Source organism: Anopheles nili, chromosome 2, assembly GCF_943737925.1.
Source record: "Anopheles nili chromosome 2, idAnoNiliSN_F5_01, whole genome shotgun sequence".
Classification (NCBI taxonomy): Eukaryota; Metazoa; Arthropoda; class Insecta; order Diptera; family Culicidae; genus Anopheles; species Anopheles nili.
The window spans coordinates 22,045,989-22,064,951 of record NC_071291.1 but is presented as its reverse complement, the minus strand read 5'-3'; the positions used below and the strand labels follow the sequence as shown (position 1 = coordinate 22,064,951).

Below are 18,963 nucleotides of genomic sequence, written 5' to 3'. Positions count from 1 at the left end.
AAGATTTTGGAAGCATCTTTACAGAAAAACCGTTACAACGCGTGTTTGGTGGTGGCTTCGTGCGAGTACAAAAAAGTGCGTATGAAAGCATCAGACTCTCTAGGCTATTCCGGGTAGCGCAAACAAAGCCATCCAACGGTATCACTGTCGGATTTGGTTTCCGTTTCCTTTTGACAGGTACAAATTCGAACCACACCGACACTGGCGTGTCACCGTGGTTGTGGATGAATTCGTTAGTACCGCGCGTTTTGGACCGAACCGTTAGTGTTTTCACCGCGTGCTGTTAAGCAGTGTGGTGACTGTAGCAATCAAAAATTGCCATTTTGATTCGTGCCTATCAACCACCGTTAACTCGCCGTGTGGTGGCGTGCGTGCGTGCGTGTACAAATCACGCTGTCGGTATGCAGCGGCTCATAATTGTGTAATTTTGTGCAGCCAACACTGGCGGAATCTCTCATTCTCGGTCTCTCTCTCTCTCTCTCTCTCTCGCGCTTCATTGCCATTGTTCGGTGGCAATTCCGGCGTTAAACAACTGGCCGGCCCACCCACCGTACCCGGGAGGAGGAGTATCCGTAGTAGCTTGGTTTAGTTGCCATTAGTTCTGTGCCCGTGTGTATGTGTGTATGGTCCCGCATCAGCGATACACAACGCGCGGGTGCTCATCGGCTGTCATCGGCAGATCGACAACGTGGGTGCCAAAAAATTGACCCTCTCGTCTTCATCGAACGGCACGTGGGGCAGTTTGGCCGGACTGCTGGACTATAATATGCCCCTGATCGGGGGGCCAGCGGCACCGATCGTCGCCTGGTTGTGTTGCGTTAGCTTAAGCTTCCACGATCGCTCGGAACGCCTACAATGAGGAGCTGATTTTGCGCGAACCGCTTCCGAGTGAATTACGCCGGAACCGGCAAATCGGTGTGTTTCTGTTCATCTCTGGGGCCATTCGCCCGTTTTTTTGCCGGCACAAGGGCTACAACAGGGCCCTCGTTTGCACCCGGGATGATGATGTGCGAGGCCGATTTGCGGACACCGGAACACCGAAACGATGGGCCCTTCTGTCGGTTGTGTTTCAGCCTGGCGGACGATCTGTGCCCGTTGTTTCCCTCGTCACATGTGTCCCCCAACAATGCGCTACTCCTGCACAAGATATTAGACTGCACCACCATAACGGTAAGTAGTCACCATTCATTGCGCTCTCGCAGGCCGAAAAGAAAAAATAAAAGACTTGATTCAAATGTCGCTGAAGGTAGTAGGGGGAGACTTTTTGATTCGACATTTTATGTTACTCGTACCAAGCGGGGGGGCTACGCGAGTTTGTGGAGCGCTAAAGGAGCTTAGACCAGGGTGAGTGATCGAGCGAGCCAGTAGGATTTTATTATTACAATATATTGGCCCATCAGTGGGAGGAAGCAGAATGGAGGATCATTTATAGATGCCTTTTTTCCTATTTGTATTTAATGCCCTCCGAAGGTGGCTGTTGAGTGGGGGGTGGGGGGGGGGGGGTGGAGGACTGTGATGTTACTTAGATTAGGCCTCGTGTTCGCTCCGTCCTGCTCATACTCACACAAGTGTGGTCTTGGCATGCTGCGATTTGCGTTTCTCTGTCTCGAACCCTGTGCCAGGGCGCATAGATGGGCATGCTGTAAGGCCTGGTGTGTGTGTGTGTGTGTGCTCTGGTGTGCCTGTTTCTCCTTTCTGTTGCTTTCGTAATAAATACACCCGTGTCTGGGAATAGCTGGGTGGATTGGGTGTTGTGTGGCGGGGTGGGGAGTTGAAGTAAGGGTGTGGAATGGCAGGGAGGGGGGTTTAAAAGCGCGCCCGTCGTGGGGTGGTGGAGGCGCGGGCGAAAGAATCGATGAGCGAAGAAAGAATAAGTATGGATAGATAAAGTGAATATAATGTTTTGTAGAAGAACGTTGGCGAGTTGGTGGGGGTAGAGCGAGAGAGAGAGAGAGAGAGAGATAAATAGCATTCACAATTCCATTATTATTATCGGAGCGGCCCTTTCCTCTCAACCCCTTACGTCCACCCTCCCCCTTCATCCTTGTGGTAGTTGGTTTTTAATGCGAGCGATCGCGAAAGGGTATTTGGGTTGGGCAGGGTGGAAGCGGCAGTAGCGCGGAGCCTGCAACCACTTCCCGTACATGGCCCTGTCGGAGGAGTGAGCGAGCAAGCGATAGCCGGCATCGGCACGCAGAAGTGAGAGCGTTGAAAATGCAAGAGAGAGAAAGAGAGAGAACGCGCGCGCATACAAAAGACAGCACGAGAATATGAATAAAGGAAATGGATAATTCAAAGTTTAATTGCCTGACTTGTTGTTTTTTCTTTCTTTCGTAAGAAAAGCGACAGCACGAAAAAAAAAGCTTAAAAAGACACGTTATAAAAAGGCAACTCTCAAGGAAGGCGAGAAATAGCGTACATTCGTCTATACTCGGCATGTTTTGTTACTTTTGGTGTGGTTATGTTACTGCCATAGATAGAGTGTGTGTGGTGTGTAGCGCAGCCCCGGGAAGTAGTGGTGCCACTAAAAGCAGAATATAGAGGTCGGTCCGGAGAGGAGCAGGGAAAGCCGCTCAAAGGGCGGAAGGACAACAGCACGCCTGGTCGAAGGATTTCATTTTTGTCTGTTTTCAATCGTCGGCAACAAAACTGCAGAATGAAAGGTTTCGGGCTCTAGGCTCTAAGGGAGCGTAATGGAAGCTTTCGATCTATGCCCCATGTTGCGGGTGCGAATTATGCGCGTTCGATCAACACCACGACCCACGTGGGTGGTGCACAAACGGCAACATTCTTCCCAATCCTCGAATCAAGTCCACCGAACGTCCGAAACGCGGCGCGGACCGTTTTTGTCCACATTCGGTACATTTTCTCGTTATGTTCGTCGTCTTCAACGACAAAAGGCGGCAGCAGGCAGAAGTTGACCCAGATGCGGGGCTTCAATCTGCACCCTCCCCCCCCCTGGGCCATCAATTGAACGTCCCGGTCCCGGTTCCATAACGTGATCATCTTGCTTCTGTCCCCCGCTTTGACAATTGAAACCAGAGCGCGCCGCGTGCAGAGCACGCCCTTCTTCGGTTTGTCGTCAATTGCCGTCGAATTGTGCCTGTGTCAGTGCCCCCTCCATTCCCCTTCAACAATGTTCCCGTTTTAACACTATGTTGTGAAAAATATCGCCATATCGTTACTTCTGCTCCAACGCTTCTCCACCGTCCAACTCTCTCTCTCTCTCTCTCTCTCTCTCTCTCTTTCTCTCTGCTATGCTTTTAACTTCAAAAACATGTACGACTTGTCATTTAGTGGCTCTCTTCGGTCCTCGGGCATGTCGAATGATGTGGGAAATGCTAAGAAACACCCGTCCGAAAACACTTCAATTCCGAAGTTCTTCTGCACTGTGTAACAAAGGCTATAACGTCGTAACGCTCGCTAACGTCTGCTGCTAAAACTCTTCCCTTTGGCTCCACTCTCAGCTCGCTTCCTTTCTTGTTGCAACCTTCTGCATTGATGGCACAGCATCTTTCGACCAGATGTCTATGGTTGAAGTGCAATGCGACTGCTGTCAGTCACAGTTAGCTCAGATCAGTTAGCCATGCTTTTCGTCCCGTTGTTCGCGAACGAAGCAGCAAATCTAGCCGCTCTTCTTCAACGAAACAACACCCCCTCCCCCGCTTCCCCACCCAGATGACCAGGGCTCCTCGGAAAAGCATTCCTTTAATCACCCCCCCCCCCTCCCCCCTCCAGTTGTGCATTGAACGAACACAACCAATCAACGACCATCACTGTCGTCGGCGGCAAAACTTTTCGCCATCACTGTCTCTGCCCGTGCGCTCTCTCTCGCTCTCTCTGGTGCTCTCTCTCGCTCGCCCGCTCTCGCTCCATCATTAGTGCGAGCGCAAATACACTCATAACGCAAATAGCCCATTTTCATGAAGTTACAAAAGTGTAATTTAGTTTCATGAGTTTTGTAAAACATTCGTCGCGCGCCTTTTGAGCGTGTGTGTGTGTGTTGGTAACGATCGGGCTTTCGGATGGTGTATGTTGTACGTCGTACTTATGCATGCGGAGCACACTCCGCAAAGCATGGCAGCATTTGGCAGGCATTAGTCAAGTAGGCGAGTAGGAGATAGAAGGGATAAGAGCTGCGACAGATGGGGAGAGGGATAGGGCACGCGAAGGTAACAAGATATGTTGTATTTTGCGTCTCGCTTCCCGCCCCGTTGCCTGCTTCTCTCTCTCTCTCTCTCTCTCTCTCTCTCTCGCTCTCCTGTCTGTCATATGCTCCGATTATTTTTCGCTCTCTCTTTCTCTCTCTTTTGCTTTCGACGCTGGTGCGGGATTTGTTTTGCTTCTCGTTCGCCGGCGTCGTGGAGTGGCAGGGGATGATGGGGGTGGCGGTGGTAATCGGATAAGCGAAGGACGCGGATCGGGGAGGCGGTGTGGTGCGAGCGGGACGGGCGCGTTGAACTTTATCGCTCCGTCCTGTTTGCGCGGTGCTTTTTTTTTTGTACTGAAGCAAAGAAAATGTGCATTTTATAGACGATCATTAATCTTCGTACTTCTCTCGGCGCTCGTGTATTCACTTTTTACCCCCACGTTCTGCTTTTTAATACTTGTATTGTATGTACTCTACTTCTCTATGCCGTATGCTTTTCTTCTCGGGGTTTGTTTAGCTGGGGGTGGGGGGTGGTGGTGGAGCGAGCGGGCGGGCGGGTTTTTACATTCCATCGCTTTTTCATCTTTTCCCAGTTTTTTTCTCTCCCTCTTCATTTCACGTAAATTGAACTTTGTCTCGCTGAGTTGTGAGTTGTAAAAACGACGTTTTTTTTCGTTTTTAACGAGTTTTTTTCTGTGTTTTTTTCTCCATCCATTACGAACTGCGACTCGTTTTTCATTAAAATAAAAAAAACTCGTCATTGAACTAACACCGAACGTCATTGTCCGTGAGCGCGAACCCTCGAGTGCGCGCGCCAGTGTGTGTTAGTTTTGATTGAAATAAAACCAATTTAGAAACAAAATTAACAACCCTCCTTCTAACTCTCAACCGAGGCGATGGAAAGCGGACGACAACACAACCACGACGACGGCAGGCGCTGTGTGGAAGAGTTTGACGCGCATTGTTAGACCATATTCTGTGTGCGCTTATCTAGGCGTGTGTGCGCCTTTACGACACAGCATGCCTAATGTACGCGAATGCAAAGATATCTCTCTTCACATGCTGGCCGTCTCGGTGTCGTAAGACCAGACGATAATGCTGTACTACTGGGCAAGGTTGGAGCAGGTTAGAGAACATAGAGAAGAGCACAGATCGTTCGATAACGCGCCCGCTGGAGGGGACCACATTTTCAGGACTTTCGTCTCAAATGGTTTATTATACCCACCACCCACACATCCGTTTCAATATGCTGCCGGAGCTTTTGGTGTGTGCTGCCACTGATCTTTATCGCTCGTGTTTGCTCTAAACGCACGGCAGGACTCGATTGTGCCCGGGGTATCGGACGTTTTCGCTCCGGAAAAGATCATCCAATTTATTCTGCCATCCATCCTCCTGCTTTTGCTGGTGGTGGTTTGGATAGCAAGAAGAAGAAGAAGAAGAAGGTCAAAGTATGTCATGATTTCTCTAGGTTTATCGACGCACAAACATTCTGCTATTTGCTTATGCATTCGTTATGCGCGCATAACTCCCGAGCATATTTCCCGTCAGCGCTAGTCAGCTCTAGGCGCTGGATAGTTATTCTTGTGAAACAGCGTCCTTCTCATGCTTTCTTCTTTTCCTCTCTCTCTCTCTCTCTCTCTCCCTCTCTCACTCACTCTCTGTTGTAGTAAATGGTAAAAGGCAGCAAGTGTCATCTCATTGGCTTCCTTCGCTGCACTCTGGTGCATTTCTGGTTGGTGTTTCCCAGCGCGCTGCATCGTTGCAAATGCGTTTTCTCCGTAACGAAACACACGTCTCATGTGTGTGTGTGTTTGTCAGAAGGTGAAGAAAAGCGCGCTGCCTAAGAAAATCATCCCATTTGCACACACCGAGACGTAATGGGCCAGTTAGAAAAAGCCATAGCCATAGCCATTGTGCAAAACCAAAAACTTAGGCACTAGAATCACCCACCACCGGCCCTCCTCGCTCGGTTGTATGTGTGCTGGTGGATGTATTTTTTTACGATGCATAATAACAATGTGTGCCCCGTTAAAGATTGTGTTTCTCTGATTGTTCCTTTCCCGATTCCGTTTCGTATTGCGCTCGTTTTTACATCCACTTAAGTATATATTCTACGCCTTTTTACGTCCTCCAAACTACCAACCGAGAACGGGTCTGCCGCCCGGTCGTATACATGGCCGCGCATAACACACGACTGTATACATATGCTTGCCTCATATATGCTTCTTATTCTTATTTTTTTTACAACCGCACCCCGCGCGCCATTGAATTGATTGAATTGATTGGCTTGTTGTATTTCTGCCCGCTTGTGTTACGAAGTGTAGTTTCAAATTCCATTTTTATATTTCTCACTCCGGCGGCGAGAAGAGCACCAACCGGTTCGTGCGTCTCACTCGCACACACGTGCGCGCCCGCGCCAGTTGTTGGTGCCGTCGCTGCGCGCGATTGTGTGTTTTATTTGATCCAAGTGTGCGCGGCTCATCGACACACAACCGCGGTTGTCTACGCGCGCGGGTTTCGATTTGCTCTAGTGTTGGGAACGCTCAATTTTTGTCTAGTTGAATTTTACCACCAACATTATTGCCACCATCGTCCCACCGTGTACTGTGCATCGTGTGGTGGTGTGTGGTGGCGATTTGCGTCCTCGTTTACCCTCAAACCAAGTGCAACGAAACTCCTCTACATAACACTCTCAATTGTGCTCATGTTGCTGCTTACTGCCGCTGTTACTGTTGCTGTTGTTGCTGTTGTTGCTGCTGCTGGGTCGATAAATGGTACTTCTAAAGTTTCATTGCCTCATCCGCCCACCACCACCACCGCCACCGTCCAGCCACACTCGTCCCTTCCTCTCTCTTGGTGCCTGGACAAACACATATTCCATGCAGACAACTTCTCGTCAATTTCTTTCCGTACTTGGCGAGTTGTTTCATTTATACGATTTTTCTCCGCTCCTGCTGCTCCTGCTCCTGTGCCTGCTGCTCCTTTCCAATTTCTCGTCCCGTTTTCCGTTCCATTCGCTCATTAATTGTGTATTCCATGCACACATCTCGCAGCACACACACCGCAGAGCGAGAGCGAGCGAACGGTTGGTGTTTCTTTCTCGCTCGGACCCTATGCTGCCGTCACAATCAGTGACGAATATCATCATCAGCAGCAACAGCAGCATGATCAATATCATAATTGTTGTACGACGGCTACATCTCTCGTCTTTTCATGTTCCATTTGACGGATGTGTGTGTGTGTGTGTGTGTAAGTATGGGTGTTTCGATTTGAAGAAAAAAAAATAACCATGTAAAATGTTGATTGTGAGAGAGGGCTCGCTAGTACGCGCCACACGAATGGCAAAGGGTGATTGTGTGTGGGGGTGGGAGGGGGGGCGTTGTGATGGGGTTGAGAAGGACCGTGGGGGTGGGGGTGGGTGTGTCCCATTTGCTAGTTAGTGCGCGCTAGTACTTTGATTAATATTTTCCAACTCGTGAATTTGTTTTCCTGCTGCGGGGGAGGAAATGTCAGCGGTGGTGGTGGGGTTGGCCAAAAGGGGATGGGGAGGGGAGATGGAGGTGGGGGAGTGGAAGGGTGCTGTTTGTGCACACGATTACATAATCCTCCATGGCGTGTATTCGAACTTCGAACCGATCCGATTTTATGTCGCACACACACACATACCACCACCTCCACCATCCGATCCTTTGACGGCTTAAATCCCCCCGATATCCATCCCCCTCCGACCAACCCTTCGGATGCGGTGCATCCTTCCCGTACCGATCGGTGGGGGTGGGGGTGTGGGGGGGGGTATGGATGAGTCAAATAGAAAGAATGAAATGAACCAAACTCTCACCAATCGCGAACGAAAAGCGCGACCGATTTCGGCGGGAATGGTTTGTTCGAGCGAAAGAATGAAAAGCAACAATCCCCCTCCCCCAATATGGTCTGAGTTCGATCAATCGATTCGGATAATAACATAACCCCGGGGTGTGTTGGGCGGTTTATGTCTGTGAGAAGTTTTTTTTGTCTTCCTCGCTTTTTTGTTGCTCGCTATTGGTTTCTACGCAGCTTTTGGCACGACCGGAGCCGCGCGATTCGAAAGCATAAAAACACGAAACAACAACACCGCACCAGCGGCGCAGCAGCAGCACCAGCAGCAGGCAATGCTAATGGCAATAATAATCATAAAACAGACCATCAAACTCAGCCTGGCGGGCACACACCGTCGTGATGCTTGGCGAGGCCACTACGACAGTGACACGGTTCTTCCGAGGTGAACCCGCGGCGAGAGAATTCATCGAACGAATGAACTCACCGGCGACACCGGGTCGTCATTCGTTCGAACGGTGGCGGCAGGAGCACGATGGGGGAGGAGAGAGATAGAAAGCCGGCGAAGAAGCTTTTGAAAAACATGAAAATCATAATAAACGAATGCTGCTTTTTCTGTTGTGTGGATTGGTTGTAGTGTTTGAAGCTCTCTGGCCTGCTCGGTTGCGGAGGCAAACGGGGGAACTCCGTGATCCCGGCGGACAAGGTGGGTGGCGGGGTAACATTTGAATTCCTACCTCCTCCCTTCTGACCAGGCCTCTTCGCCCCATCCACCACCAGGTCTCGCCTCCTCCGGGATGGGAGCTTTCGAACGAGCACGGAAAAAAGCGACCGAGAGAGAGAGAGAGAATCCATTTCGAAAACGACAACACGGAAAAAAGTTGCAAAATAAAGTAGAAAAATGGAGGGCATAGGAAAACAACGAGCGGCGCCTCACTTCTACGTAAAAGAATCAGCATAAATGGCACACACAGGACAAGGGGGGCAAAAAGCACCGTTCACATCCTCCCTATCCAATGACGAAGATGATGACGGGACGCGTCAAATTTCCTTTTTTCCACACACACACACACACACACACGCGCGCACACCGGTGTGTATGAGGAGAAATGATGAAATATTGCTCATTTTTATTATGCACGGAAATTCGAGACTTTCGGGGCTTCATTTGCTTTACTTTTCCGTTTGACTTTTCTCGCAATCGGCGTCTTGGTTATGTAAAGTTTTTTTGCTGTTCCTGTTGTTGTAAAGAATCTTTATAAATTTCCATCCTCTCGCGCCGCGCGCGCGCGGCCGTTTCTTGCCTTTCGCTTCGGTGCTGCTGCTCCAGATTTTCCATTTTGAGTTGCGACAAATGGCATCTCGTTTGAGATCTTTTTTTTTGTGTTTTCTCGCCATTTTCCCTTCGCAAGAGTTCTGCGCTCACCATTCTTCTGTGTGCGTCTGTTTGTCGCACTTTCGTCTCGAAAATGGGCTTAGTTTCGTCGAAAACAACATATCCTTGGCGATTTTCGCCCTTGCCCTGCTGGTGTGATGAGCCCTTCGCCAAACCCCACCGCCAAGAAGGAGCCGCCGCCGCTTGGTTTGATTTGTTGCCCCGCCGCCATATGATAAAGCCATTTTGTCTGCGCGTGTTTTTGTGTAAATTTCCGTGCGCCGGTTTCGCAGGAGACTCGGCTCCGTTTTGTGTATCCGGCGCGCGCTGTATACGGTTACGCGGTTTAATGGCTGTGTACCATGGTTTATTTAGTTGAAAGTTTTGTAATGCAAAAATAGAAAGAAAAATGTACAATAAATGAGCATTCCAAACGGTGGCGAGGGAACTGTGAGTATCGCGAGGGGCGATACCATTCGAATGGGCGATGGGCGTTTGTGTGTTGGCAAACGTTTTCACAGAAAAGAAGTAGAGAACACAAAAAAACATAACCGCATACAAACACTTCAGTGTGTGATATTGTATTGGGTACGCACCGCGAGCATAACACGATGGAGCTGCGCGAACATGGCAACGAAGCAATAAAATGGACGCGGGGGAAACACCAGCGAATAAGACAAAAAGGAACAAAATGCAAATCTACATACCAGTCGTAATGCAACATCTCCATAGTCGTCGATGAAAGCCACTCATAGTCACAGGGCCTTTCTTGAGGCTGCTGTTGTGTCTTGAAGCGCGCAGGGTTGGCCTAGAATATCTTGTTTTCCACATCGAGGCTTGCGTTTTGAATACCACGTTTCGGTCAGAGCTTCTCAACTTTCCAATGTTTTTTGAAACTCGTTTGAACTGCCGTAAAAACGACTTCGAAAAATGAGTGTGCCGATAAGCGAAACACGAATGTTCCAAAAACCCTTTTCTATGATAGCGTTTTTCTTAAAAAACAGATAATATGCTACAATCGCCTGCTTAAATCAACGGTTGTAGAAACATCTGTTGGAACAGAGAGCAAAGGCTTGTATTCAAATACTTAAAGCATTTCAAAATATAGCAGAATGTGCAAGTAAACCCGGCCGAATGTATTAATTAAACATTGAGCGATATTTTCGACAGTTGGCATGCGATTTGTTATACAATGTGTAAATTCGTTAGCCAATGTTCCTATCTACCGGCATTTATTAGCTTAACTTACTTTAATCTACATATATTCCTCAGCCACGGCAGAATGCTTTTTTGTTCCTTTTCCTCCTTCGTGCTAGACGTAGGTTCGTTTGCGTAACATTTTCCAGAACAGAAAAGTGCACACTTAGGCCGTTCACAATTCCCCGGCGTTTGAGGAACCCTGGTTTTGTAAGAAGTCCCACCAAGTAGTCACAATTGGACGTGACTTAGCATTTTGCATCAGTAATCGTAGTATGCCCTGCCTTAACGACCGCTGTGGTGTGGTGTGCGCCTGGCAAATACACGAGAAAGGTTCAAACTTTTTTTTATGGAATTTTGTTTTTGTGTTAGTTCTATCATAATTGTTTTCAATTCTCTTTTGGAGTATGGGAACTATTTTTCCCGGGCAGCCACGGAACAGCGGCATTTGAGTGTACGAACGAGAGACTAGCATTTTGATGAGATATTACTTGCGTCTGCCTTGCTGGGTACGCTAGATAAATAAATGTTTTTTGAGGTTAGATGAAACGGAGCATGATCGTAGGATCGTATAATGCGTACATAGAGTGTGCTTCCCCCACCCATCTTTTATGTAGTCATTTCTCTCGCACACGCAAGGCACTTGCTACAGAAATTATACTGAAATAGGTATATAATAACCATTTCCGTAAAAGAACATCTCCCGCAAAGGAGCTATCGGGCCCGTTGCCCATTAAATCTATGAATCTATGAATCTGTTTAAATTAGTACACCGCTAAAGTACTGGAGGCACTCTTGCGCCGTTCGATAATTCACGTTATTGTTCTGCGATTGAGGGGTTTGAATTTTAACGATATTACTCTGTCGAAACGGCGCAACACAATAGCAATTTGGCCTCGTTGCGCAAAAAGATAGCAGGACGCGTAATTTGAAAATACATCGACGTCAATTGACCGCTCGAGATTCGTATGGTTGTACGCCTTGATGGGAAACTATCAAGTTATTGCTTAGTAACAAAAAAAGCGGGTCAAACATGGCCTGAAATCCAACCGGTATGCACAGATTTCATGAAAGTATCTCTGTTCAATATCATTCAAGGACAACTAAACAACGACGTGTGAGTATTCAAAAACTGAGTGTGTTGGAACGTTCAAACACGTTGTATTTGAATTTTGTAAAGCTGTTTGAGCTTCATATTTTGGTCTCTCTCTACTTCAACAATAACATATATCATAATGGAGTGATTTCGCATTCCTTTTGTTAAAGCTTATCAGCTTTTGTGGCTTGCAGGCCGTTCAATATCAGTTATGGGCCCCAGCAAAATGTTTTACCACTCGCGGTTGATTTTCGTAACAGGAACAGAAACAACGACCTGCATGTTATCTCTAAAAAAGTATGATGCTTCATCTTTTATTTTATGGGTAATTCAGCCTTTGTTTATCGATTTATACCACCACACATTCATGGTATACGCTTTTTTTCTCCTACTTTCCTGTCGGTCACTGTACTTTTTTTTCGAAAAGACAAGAACGAACACATTTTGGCGCCGCTTCCCCCTGCGTCTTCGAGACCTTAAAGACACCCTGGCCTGGCTCCTTCGAGCTTGGCGATAAACTTTTCAGCATACGCGCGCGCACTTATACACTCGCAACGTGATCGATGTTGTTCAACGTTGAGGGAAGCAGATTTAAAAGATTGTTATACATATACATATTGTTTTTTTTTTTTTCATTTTTCGACCGCCCGTCTTCTCTATCGTATTTTATAAATAAGCGGCTGCTCCAGCACTCTCGGCCCCTCTTGGTGGAAGAAAAACATGAAACGTCTAAAAAACGTGCGCACGTTCGATATTCGTTTTACGTTGCACAATTAGTGTAATTAGATGAGCCAGAAGGAAACCGGTAGCAGCGGGAGGGGAAGACGAACAAAGGCGCATCATTCATTTGCATTAGATAGAGCGAAATAATAATAATGTGTTTTGTTTTGCTGGGGCTGAAATTTGATGTATTGCAAGCCAGCAGCAGTAGGGAAGCATAAGGCCAGTCAACCGTGTACCGAAGCGATACCGTTTCAGTGCATGACACACACAAGCATATACAACCACAAGTACAGTGCATTTGGGAAGGGGGTTGTTTTATGAAATTCTAGATACGCACCACCACCCTAGGGGGGGAGGAGCTGCACGTGGATCGAGAGAGATGCGAGCAGATTTGAAATCGATATGTCAATATTTAAATAAAGAATTCATCGTTACGCAACCGCAAACGCTATCGGTTGGTGAGCAGAGCTTGGATCCTCTCCTCTGGCCCATCGCAACCGCCAACAGGTTACTACTTATCGGAAAAAGGGGCTTCTTGTATTTTAACGTATGAAGAGATATTCTCCGCTGGCGGGGCGTGTATGTGTATATGTATATAGATATTTTTTTAAATAAATGCCACCAATGTTGGCGGCCATGCCCGGTTTCTATTCATTCCATCCATCAAACCCGGTGTGTCCCGTTGATAGGTGACCTGCGAGGCCAGGGGCCCCGTGTGGTGCCAAGGCAACCGGGGTTGGGGTTCGGGCAGCGGGGACAGAGACTCCTTATCTTTGGAATGAAATCTCACAATATCCCTCGTTTTGTGCCTGCCCGTTACCCCTGGATTCCGAATCCGTCCGACGCTTGTTCTTATTCTTCGGGTCCTTATTCTGATTGACAATCTGTAAAATGTGAGCAGCACTCGAAATTTATCGCTTTTTCAACCTCGTCTCGCAGTAGTGGTAGCAAAGCTTCTCTTTTTTTTTTGCTAGTACGAGCTGTTTCCTGGGCGTGTACCCATTTTTATCTCTATGCAAACGAATCCAAAACCCACCCGGAACAGGCCGGAGAAGGAACTCGCAATCAGGGAAAAAAAGCGAGCAAATAATGGGCTGGAGAAAGGAGGAATAGAAATTTGAGCTGAATTAGGCTCTATGACGAAGGGAGCGAGAGAGAGAGAGAGAGAGAGACAGTGGGTTAAAAAGCGGGCGATGGGGAACAGCTTCATATAGCAACGCAGAAACAAGTAGATATTATGATTTATGACCTGTTTCTTTCTGTTTTCTCTACTCTGCTCTGTCTATTTGGTGCTGCTGCAAACGTGGCAAATCATCATCATCCCGATACACGATCTCCACACCCCCCGACACGTGGTTACAAAACACACGCCGCCTGCAGTTAAGCGTACACGATGATCACGATGCGTATATATGCGCGAAGTGCATCGTCAGCATCGAGGCCTTCTTCAAGTACAAAGCGCAATGTGTCGAGAACGATCGAACTCTGCGCAAAAAGCGCAAAAGCTTCTTCACCGGTCTAGGCCTAGCGGCCGATAAAGACGACCGACGTTCGCTTCAATCGGCGAACCAGCTGATCCTGGCGCAAGAACGACACCAGCGCCATCTGCCGGCAAGCGACCGAGACGATGTGGACGACGAAGGGGAGAGCGTGAAGCAGCGCAAACGCCACCGAAGGACGCCCCACGTGGACGAGGTTTCTGAGGGCAATGCGCTAAAGAAGCCCCGGAACGGCTTGCTGGAAGAAGAGTACGGTGACCGACAGGCGAAACTCGAACAGTATCAAGTTAAGCAGGAAATCATCAACCCGAACGATGTCGAGGAGCACGATACCACCAACCGCAAGGAGGGGCTCGGTGACGACGAGGAAGACGACGATGAGGAGGAGTACTTCAATCCCAACCAATTTCTGGCCCAAGAAACACAAATCGACGAGGAAGGAGATGCCGGTGGAGACTTGGAAACGAACGACAACAGTACCGATGGCGAAGGACATTCGCCCATCGGTGTCGATCACCCGTCCGGGTCGCATCTCTTCGAGCGGGGTTGGAAAGCAACCGAATTTTCACCGCAACCGGGTTCTTCCGGTTTGAAGGCACTGAAAATTACCGACTATTCCAACATCACCGGCAAACGGGGACGCCCACAGCGATTCGTCGCCGAAATGCTGGCCGGAGCCAGCAACCTGATGCAGTACCAGCAACACGGAGAAGCCGTCCTGCAGGACCTGCTCCGGTTGAACGGGTTGGCGAATGTGCAGTTGCAACCCGAGGCGCTGGGTCAGATGACACCGCTCAGCTCAAGCCCGCAAGGTCCTGGCCGACGGTTACCTGCGTCCATCGAGCCTACGAAGAAAGTGCAAAAGTTTCTGGACGACGGCTTGCGCGAGCTGATCTACAATGCTGGGGCACCAAATCCTCACTTCGAGCGGGTAGGTTTTACGGCGAAGGATACGCGGTCGAACGTCGTGTGCGAAGGAGAGGCGATGTGGTTCTATTTATATTCGTTATTCATTTTTAGGATGGAGGATCGACCGAGTTTATGGTGGTGAAGGCACGCTTCAACTCGTACAACATCATTTTCGACGACAATCGGTTTTTGCGGCGCAACAAATCGGTCAGCGGGCTGGCCAAGTGGTACTGGGCTTGCAGCGTCACGGGTTGTCCGGTGAAAATTTGCAGCTACGCGGGTCGGCTGTTCAAAACGAACGAGCTGCCGCATACGCACCCACCGACGGAATCGGATGCCCGCAATCGGTACGAAACCATTCAACCGGATCCGGTTGAGGCGGCACAGCTGCAGCGGCAGCTTCTGCTGCAGCAACAGCAGCAACACCAACAGCAACAGCAACGGCTACTGCGGCAGCAACAGCAACAGCAGCTACTGCGCCAGCGGCAGGTTGAGCTGGCACAACGACGTGTGGCTGCTGCGGCCGCCCTGATGGCTGCTGCGGCCGTGTCCGCTACACGAAACGACGACGGATGCCAGGAACGTAGTAAGAAAATCGACCCTAGTCTCATCGTGGATCAGCAGCAGGATTGGCGTCGAAATTACGATCTGCACACGGCCAGCGATGGAACGGAAAGACTGCTGTTCGCTGGCCACAACCATGGGTTGATCATGACACGTAAGGATGGCGTAAAGATTTATCGTTGCACTAGCGTAATCAAAATCGATGATACACCGGAAGAGTCCGAACAGCCATGCCTGGACACGGTGTTTCTGCATGCGAACGGACGCATTGCGATGGTTTGTAAGGAGGAGATGGTGGATTACGATATGGAGCTTCCGGTGGACACGATGGAGCGCCATCAATCGGAGCGCAGCGGTGGTAATAGCACCGAAGAGGACGACAAACGTCGCAGGCCTCAGAAGATAATCGTGTACGAGGGCTACAGATACAAGTACTGCCACGCTCGGCCCGAAGGTAGCTTCTACTGGCGTTGCGTGCTGCGCCACGATAAGGATTGCCTGGCTTCGATCCAGACGAAGCGCAACCTGGAGTTTTTGAACGTGAACGATCAAGCACACAACCACGATCCACCGGATCCTTCGGAGCCGCACGAGAATGCGATGCTGTGCGAAATACGTCTGCCGATCAAGGGCGAATCAACGGAGGGCTCGACCGATTTCCAGCTGGTGAAGAGCGGGCAAAAGCGAGAGTTCCTCATCTACAAGGGCTACCGGTACTACTTCCAGTACGAGTCGAAAAACGGACGGCGTTCGTACCGATGCACTATGTTCAAGAACTGCCCGGCCGGAGCGTTTCTGTTGCCAAACAACACCATCCAGGAGGCGAAGAACTTCATTCACACGCATCCCCCCGTGGAAGACATGGAGAAGTACATCACGAAAGACAGCTTGATCACTAGCCCGATAAAACACCCCACCGAGGGTAGCGCAGATGAGAGCAGGGAAGACCTGGGAATCGTCGACTGGCCAGATTCAACGGGAGCGGGTTCTATCAAACTGGAACCGCTCAGCAAGGATCCCGAGGTGGCCCAACGCAACGGGTACCGCATCATTAAGAACTACAAAAACAAGGAAATCATGATTTACCTTGGGTGGCGCTACTTCGAAGATTACAAGAAGAAAAGCGGTGGCCAGGTGTGGCGTTGTTCATCGCACCGATTGTGCCGCGGATCGGTACATCTCTTCCAGGATGGATCGATAAACTTCGCAAAACTCGTCGATCATAATCATTCCCCGCCGAAGAAAATCGCAAGCCATTCGCCGTTGGATGGTAGCTCCTCCAAGGCGGGCTCGGAACACGTTGCATCCCCTGAGCAACAGTTGTCGACTCCGCTGGACAGTAGCTGCGAGTCGTTGTTGGGTGGTGGAGGAGCGTACCACCGGTACATCATGCACCAGGGACATCGGTTCCGCTTCGCGACGCGTAAGCGCGAGGGTACGATCTATTGGCGGTGCGCGATGCGGCTGGAAACAAAGTGTCCCGTTTCATTTCACACAAAGGAGGACACGTACGAGTTGGTGAGCACGCGTAACCACGAACACAACCACCCCATACCGACGGTGTGGCCAGACGTGGCCGGAGGCCAGATCGATGAGGAGCTGCCGTCGGTTCGCATGCCGGCCGAGGAGATCGGAACGACAGATTTCAACCTCACGAAGAACTCGAAAGGGCGTGATTTGGTGTTGTACAAAAATGGGCGCTTCTATCTGGACTACTCTCGAAAAGACGGCAAAATTGTGTTCCGCTGTTCGGCCGTTTCGGGTTGCCGAGCGACGGTGCACTTGCTGCCAAACAAAACGCTCCAAGTGCCGGACGACTTCAGCCACAACCATCCCACCCCGTACGACGGAGAAGCGGGTGACCACACGGTGAGGGAGTCTGAAGCGGACCAACAACCGATTGAATCGATCGAGCTAAAGTCAGACGATGAAGAGCAGGACACGCAAGCCGTGCAGTCAAGGTTCGTGCTATACAATGGATTCCACTTCCGCTTCATATCTCGCCACCCGACGGAGCAGAGTGCGTTTTTCCGCTGCTTCAACTTCGATGCCAAGAAAAACCCGTGCCACGCCTCACTGTACACCGACCAGAACGGAAGGGTCATACAGACGAGCCAGCATCCGCACAATCACGAACAGGGTGATTACCTCCAGGGACTGAACACATATCATCAGCTACAAGAGCAGGAAGAGGCGCAGCAGCCGCCGAAACCTCCACCGAAGACCACCGACGAGCTGATCGGTACTCGTGATTACAAGATCGTAAAGAACTGGAAAAATCGTGACGTGCTTGTGTTCCAGAACTGTCGCTACTTCCTGCACTATGTGCGTAAGGATGGCCGGAAGGTGTGGCGCTGTTCGGCGATCCGGAGCTGCCATGCGGCCGTATATCTAAACGCCGATGGTACGGTGGACCAGTTTCGTGGCCAGCACGTGCACGAAATTCGCCCCGAGGGTGAGCTACGGCGGCGGCGACGCAGAAAAAAGTCGGAGCCCATGTTTCCTTTTGGGGCCGGCAGTGGGGACAGTACCATGTTTGGTAATGGCATGCATGCAAATACGGTCGACCTGACGGCACGGGGAGCAAGTCTTAACGGTATTGGATCGCTGTTGAACGGCAGTGCCGTGAGTCTTCCGGCAGGTGTTAACGGATCGACAAATGGCAGCGGTCAGAACGGTGGCTTGGGTAACGAGTGGATCGACTACAGTGATTATGGCATACAGATGAATGCCGTCTCTGCGAATGATACCGGAAATGGAGACGCTGGACGGACGAACGAGGAAAACCATTCTCTTTGGGATCATATTCATCCGATCCACAGCATGGTCGAAGCAGGTGGAAATGAAAGTGAAGCAGGCATCGACCTTAGTTACCACTCCGTGTTTGGGAACCAGGAGAACTTCAACACGTACGCCGTCCACGCTCTTGCGCAGCATCATCTACAGCAACAGCAGCAGCGATCGCACATCAGCCTGCAACAACTCCAGCAGCACCACCAGATGCTGCTAATGAACGGTGGTTTAGTGCCACAGCATCGTGCTTCATCTAACAACCAGGATAGCAGCGATGCGGAGGAGTGCGATGTTTCGGCGGGCGCCACTAGCGGGGATGATCATCCCGTGATCACCATTACGCCAGAGGTGAAAATAGAGGGGGAAGATCTATGATCTATGGGTGGTGGTGGAGTACGTTCCTTGCTACTGCAACCGGAACAGTAAGGGAGCCCACTCCATTTGCCAGTGTCATGATGTTTCGGTGAAACGTCGACTATACTAACGTCGAAAAAAGACACGTGCAATGATTGAAGCTGTAACACAACGTATACGCGAGGGAGAGTACAATCCGACTTCTGGTTTCTGTCTTAGAGAAGGACCTTTATGATGATACACACTAAGCGCCAGGCCATTTATGTTACTTGATATTACTATGCGAGGTACTGTTTTATCCATTCCTTAAGCGAAACCAGTCAAAATTAGTTGTTTTATCTAAGTGAAAGCATGAGGGAGAACTTCCTGAAAGAACCGCCGTAAAAAAGGGGTGATACATTTTTACTTGTTTTTTACTTTCCATTTTAGAGAATGTTAACGTTAGAATAGCAGATTGCCAAGAAGAGTTAGCGACAAATGAAAGTGAAGT

The 18,963-nt window shown here is 49.6% G+C and overlaps 1 protein-coding gene across 1 annotated transcript; it reads left to right on the top strand.

The window, feature by feature from the left end:
* Window positions 1-1,005: 1,005 nt before the first annotated feature.
* On the top strand, window positions 1,006-18,494 carry LOC128720161 (uncharacterized). The gene is made up of 3 exons (XM_053813815.1): window positions 1,006-1,170; window positions 13,735-14,784; window positions 14,874-18,494. Exons 1-3 carry the CDS (start codon window positions 1,006-1,008, stop codon window positions 18,492-18,494), a joined length of 4,836 nt encoding a protein of 1,611 aa, XP_053669790.1.
* The last annotated feature ends 469 nt before the right edge of the window (window positions 18,495-18,963 follow it).